The sequence below is a fragment of the Crocodylus porosus genome, unplaced genomic scaffold (genome assembly GCF_001723895.1).
Source record: "Crocodylus porosus isolate Cpor-Errol unplaced genomic scaffold, CroPor_comp1, whole genome shotgun sequence".
NCBI lineage: Eukaryota > Metazoa > Chordata > Crocodylia > Crocodylidae > Crocodylus > Crocodylus porosus.
In genome coordinates this window covers 51,048,216-51,054,413 of record NW_017728949.1, presented here as the reverse complement: position 1 = coordinate 51,054,413, position 6,198 = coordinate 51,048,216, and the positions used below count along the sequence as shown (strand labels likewise).

General features: G+C 35.8%; 1 protein-coding gene across 3 annotated transcripts in view; it reads right to left on the bottom strand.

Annotated features, from left to right (window-relative positions):
• Positions 1-507: 507 nt before the first annotated feature.
• RBMS1 (RNA binding motif single stranded interacting protein 1) overlaps positions 508-6,198 on the bottom strand; it is a 133,954-nt gene continuing 128,263 nt past the window's right edge. For all 3 annotated transcript variants that reach the window (XM_019553935.1, XM_019553936.1, XM_019553937.1), the window contains exons 13-14: positions 5,714-5,798; positions 508-2,915 (exon numbers count right to left, since the gene is read on the bottom strand). In XM_019553935.1, coding sequence (XP_019409480.1) covers positions 5,721-5,798 — 78 coding nt within the window. In that variant the 3' untranslated portion in view covers positions 508-2,915; positions 5,714-5,720. The remainder of the gene's footprint in view (positions 2,916-5,713; positions 5,799-6,198) is intronic.

Sequence of the window (6,198 nt, the reverse complement as noted above, 5' to 3'; positions counted from 1 at the left end):
GTGAACAGCCAAAATTAAGACAACAATCCAGTAATTAAGATTCTATACGTGCAAAATTATAAATAAATATAATTTTCTATGTATAGGACCTAATTATTGTGGGGTGGGGTGGGATCATTTTATATTCAAAATCATCTTGGATTTAAGTAAATATAGTATTTGATTTAACCCCCTGAAAAACCATGAATGTGTCTACTTTTGTACCATGCTTTCCTATTAGGAATAAAACTTAAGCAGCATGAGAGAGAAACATGTTTAGAGAGATTTAAATATTAAACCTGTGGAACAGCATTTGCCCTGAGGTTCTATAATGATCTGTTTGGGCTCCTCTCCTCCCCCATCCCAACCAGCACAGTACAAATATAAAGAAGGAATAATGAAAAAGAAGCCAGAACATTTTCATTTTTTGGATCTTTTTTATTCAAAAGTTTTCAAAAGAAATAAAACAGAAAAAAGCTAACAATCTAATCAAATGTACAGTTCAAAAATGTCTTTTGGCGTTTAACAACAAGTCCTAGTAAACAAAACTACAGAGTTATCTTGAACCGGACAAATAAGTTACCACTGGCAAGTTTGTGGCACTAGTAAAACAAAAATAAAAAATTAACTCTCTTGATCATATAGATATCTCTATGAAAATCTTTTTTTTCAATCTGTACAAAAGGTCTTTCTTCATAAATTAATTTTTTTATAATTTAATGGCTGTCTACTATGTGATGTTTACGTAACTGATTATTTCTTTATGTACAGAGGTTAAATTTCCCAAATCTTACCCAGACAATGAGTATGGCACTTAGTTCAGACACTTCTAGCAGCAGCTCTTCCCTCCCTCTAACACAGCTATCATATTGCAGTTTTGACTAATGCAAAAATATCAAGTAGTGAGAGATCCAGGTTTGGAAACAGACCAGATACAGGGAAGGTGCTGCAGGAAGTCTGGACTTTTAACAAAGCAGTAATATTCCAGGGAGCATAGAACCAATAATACCACAACTTTTTTTAAAAAAAGAAAAAACAAAAACACATCTCTTACGACTATGTAATTCACTAGAATCTACACTTCTCAGAGCAGCAATTTACTTTTGAAACTATGAAATGTCACCGACATCTATACTCCAATGTTCACACAAAATTTAAAACTAAAAAATACTTGAAAGAAAGAACTGCTTAGCCCTAGCTCCTGAGCTAGGATGATTTGGTCTGTGGAAACAGGGAGGGCCAGCAACCTGTCCCAATACAAAAGGAAATAAACTCTGAGGTAGATAACTGATCATATACAGCTGACCAGACAAGTACACAGTTTTGGAAGACAACTTAATTTATCATTTGATTTAAAACATATGCAATTGTAATAAAAGAGCTTTAATAGCAGTGAATTATCTAATATGTAAAGTACAAATAACTGTGTATTTATGAATCAGGAATTTCATAGTTTCAAAATTGGTTTTCTTTACACTTAACACTTGTAGTGATGATGTAAAGTGTGGCACTGCTTGGATCCAAGTCTTCCTTCATGCTTTTTGTGTCCATACATCAATTAAAATTATAAAACCTAAATGCAAATGTACAAAAAAGGCACATTCTCCTAACCGCAAACTGGTCCGGCAAAAATAAAGAGTACAGAAGACGTAATGCTGAGACAAATCAGAATTATTGGTTACTGGCTCTTTGTTCTTTGGTAAAGTTACCTTTAAAAGTGCCAAGTCTTTATTTTTATTTACCTACTATAGAGAGCTAGTACCCAATCAATTTTGCTTCTACTTACATCTCAGCTTATATTTGAAAACGAGTCCTTTAGCTTTTTGCCATTTTGCTGTAATAGCAAATTTTCTGTTTGCTAGGTCTCAGCACAATCATCATTCTAAAGCACTATCATTAGTATAAAGAAAGGACAAAAACATTCTGTGATATCCCCACCCCAGACTCCCCAGCCTACCTACGCTAAAACTAGAACATCAAGTTAGTTTCTGAAAAAAGGCAAAAAAAGATTTTACATTGCATCATACAGCAGAGTTCCTAAATCATTCAAACTACCAGAGGAAACTATTGGCATATGGCCTTACAAACAATTTATCCTATTAAAATTTCCCCAGTCAGAAAATGTGTTTCACACAAAACATTTTTCCCCTCTTGCATTTCACTACCTTACATATTATGTGAAAAATCATTAAAAACACCTACTACACATTAAAAAAGCCAAATTTTCAGCAATTTTTATTGACTACCTTTTAAAAGCCCTATGCTGCTGTTTTACAAGGCATAATAGACCAGCTCATTTGGTCAAAGCATTCTACACCATTAGTTTGGACTACTTACTGAAACAGCTACAGCATTGAAAGAGTTAAGGCAAATTGGAATTTATAGAAAAGGATAAGACACTTCACACTACATTAAAAGAAAAACAGAAAGCTAAGAGAACAGACACTATAACTGCAACACTGCACTATAGCAACACTCACACACTGCAAGCACAGAACATCATCTTAGATGTTTTACTATTTTAAACTTCAGAAAACCCATTTCATACAATTAAAAAAACCGAAAAAAACAAAAGGAACAAACAAAATAAAAATAAACCAAAACACAAATTCTGTCATGCACGTGAATAAGTCTTCATGGTCATCTGTGCATACCCAGAAATTTGATTTTTTTTTTTTTTTGCGTCGTAACACTTGATAAAAGTTTTTTTTTACTAAAATAAACCTGTTCATGGGAACAGCTACTAGATGAATTTAAGGATTTTTATGCACCTTATAGAACTTATAGCAAAAATAGTTTTAGTTGATTTCATTATAAATAACGTTTTCAAGAACCTGTGCAAAACTGTCAATAATTCCTAAAGCACAATTGATCGGTAAAATCCATGATTGTTTCAGCCTTTGCACCCTTCTCCAGGCAAGGTCAACATTGGACATCTGCAACAGAGAAAGGTCAGAGCTAGAGCAGAGAGCCATTTTGAATTCATTCTTCTGATACAGACTTCTAAGAACTAAAATTGTTTTGTATCTCAAACACAATTTTAAGACCAAATGAGTCCACGTGAGCAAACCTGGGATGAACATGGGTGGCGCTATCTCCCAAGTCCAAATTTTGACAAATTGCAAACTTGTACCATAGTTTTCCTCTTTTTTCGACATATGTGCATGCATGGGCATACACACACACGTGCACACATGCGAACACACACATAATACAACTGATGTCTGAGAGTTTTGCATGCTGAAGATTTAGGGGCCTTATCCTGTACTTAAGCTACTTTTCTGTGGATTTTTAAAAAGTGACCAACTGCCATATGAAGTGAGGAGAGTAAGCTCAATCTTGTACCCAACTGAGTACTATACTTTAATGTTTATTAAAACTGATGAAAACCTTTTTCAGTGGTCACTGAAGAAGCAGGCTCATTTTATAGATCTATAAAATGGTCTGCTTCAGTGACCACAGAAATAAATCACACACGCTATATATATATATATATATATATACACATACACACACATATGTATATATTTCCCCCCCCCATTAATTCAGAACTATTCTTTTAAGTGCCCATTGCACTGTTTATATATAAAAACTGGAACTTATAATGCCAAGGGTACTTAAAAGAATAGTTCTGAGTTAATGAAAAAGAAAAGGTTTAGCCAATTTTTTGAAAGATATTTGGCACTGCTTTATCACATACACCAAGACTAGATTAAGCCAATTATTCTGGAGGCAAAACTTTCATATGTTCCACTGCCTAATTAAAACACTATCATTTGCCTGTAACACTTAAACCCTGGTAACTGATTCTTCAATTTAGGAGAACAAACAACAGTGTGCATTTGTCAAATGTTGTTTTGTTTTTAAAAGGCAACTACTTCTATTGCACTCCTGAGAGACAAATCAGACAGTATGCTGAGACAAATCAGTTCAGCAATGTTAAACTACCCCAGCCCTATTCACCACTTAGAGACCATATAGACTTGCAGTGCATATGAATACTGCTTAGAGTGCTTCCTAAGGGATTATATTTGTGCATGACTGACTTATGGGGAATGCTCAGTGTTTGCAAAAGTGATTATTATAATATGACTCAAATAAGCCAGGTAACATGTTTGATCTGTACCAGAGGCCAACTGCTGTTTCCTATGCTCTGTGAACATGCAAGGGCCCACACTGATGGAAAGGGCACTGATCTCTTGGTAGGGGCAGGGCATGAAGAGGTTCCAAGGGACTCTGCTTTCTGGTGTGCCACAGATGACTGTTTGGAAGGAAAAGCTGCAGCCTCCACAGGCCCACAACGCAGGAGATGGACATAGCCTATCCATCTGCCAGAAGCCTAGAACTGGGGGCTGGGAGCCAGAGCTCTGAACACGTGAGCAACGGAGATGGTGAGGATTCCATCTTCCCAGCTCCCCTGAATGGTGGGGTTGCACAAGCCCATTACGTTGGTATTTTGTGGGGCAGCATTTAGCCAGTGTAAAGTACAATCAGGCATGGTCAACTATACAGAACATGGCATTTGTTTATATGACAATTTTTAGATTTCTTGAATATATAAGAAATTCTTATCTGGATACTGGGAATGAGAGCAATGTTATCACATAAAACACTGGACCTGCAAAATCAAAGGTAATCATGAAATGTATGCATCGGTACATATATGAATCTGCAGTGGGAACATGGGATTTCCTTTTGAGAAGGTCATGTGAAGAGAAACTCTTAAAACTGCACAATTACAAAACTGCTGCGTCCAGAAGGTTTCTAATGAGCTTGTGTTATGAGGCCTATAAAAGCACATTTTTATAAAGCTCTCACAGAAACAGTGAAGCAGGAGATACAGTTTGAGTGAGAATGAAGTTCTTTCAGTGTGAAGGCTTGCAAAACTTCATAAAATTTTATGCAATCAAAATGTATGGTATCCAGTGGGGAAAAGCAGATGAGTCAGAGAAAAACTAAATTCTGGAAGCTTGGAGGGAAGGAAAGGAAAGTTGGAGTGGTGGCTGCAAACAACCTTTTTATGTTAGCAACCTAGAAAAAGCACAGTGTTATGTGGAAAGGTGTATATTATAAATGGATATATGTAAAGAAAGCACACACAATTAGGAATGTGTGTCACATGCTCTAGGAAAAGGAATAAAATAACCAGCTCCAAGACAAATTCAGAATGGGACCAGAACTAGTATTTACTGCACAAATTCTTCTCCAGATTGCTCTTTTCTAAGGTAAAAGAGAAAGGAATGGAGTCTTTGCAAAGAAAACTCAGCAAGAGTTTCCTTGGGAAATCCAAGTGCTTCATTCCTCTGGGGTAGGGTTTGTGCTTCACAGTGAAAGCCACTTCCAAATCCTTAGAATACAAGGATTAATTTAACAGTATAATTCTCCCTGGGGTTGTAGCTGCAAGTTTTTTCTCTGTATACATGTTACCATCCACAGATGCACTGATGAAGCCAAAATGACTGAGCTATGGTGGAGTAGTTTTACCATGCTAAAAAAACCCAACAACCTAGTTTGTTGTTTACTGCAGAAAACTCATTAATGGTCTAATCCTGAAGCCTTCACTTGACTAACAGTTTACTCTTGCAAAATCTAAATTGACTTTTGATTTTAGCTTTAAAGTATTAGTATTATACAAGTAACATGGTTAAATGCAGTATACGGCATATTGTAACATTTAAACATACTCCATTCTTTTGAATTCATCTCTTTTTATATTGACAGGACAAGCCCCTACCTCACAGTTACTTATTTTGCTGATACGTATATGGAGAATGGTCACTGGACGTCTCTACTGTAACTTGCTGTTGACCACTAGCTTCCTGCAAAAGAGGGTGAAAAAAAAGGAATTGAGACACAAAGTCAGGCAATACTAGCTAGGATCTAGGTTTCCTAAATTATTTTTTGGATGCCTTTTTTATTGTACAGCTAGAGGCAATTCTATGAGCCTGCTCTTCAAAAAGTTGTAAAAAATCTCCTCTAAAAATCAGGCTCTTTTTGGATTTCTCAAATTAGGTACTTCAAATCTGAGACAACCTAAATCACTTGCCACCTTGGCCTTTATTTCTATTTATGTTGAAAATTCTAATTAAACATAAAATGATCATGTATATTTCCTTTTTCCAAACCACTGAAGTGATAATTAGACAATGAGATATGATTAACAAACTAGGACTACATATTTAGGCTCTGGAGCAGTGAGAGATGCACGGGTGAAAGCCC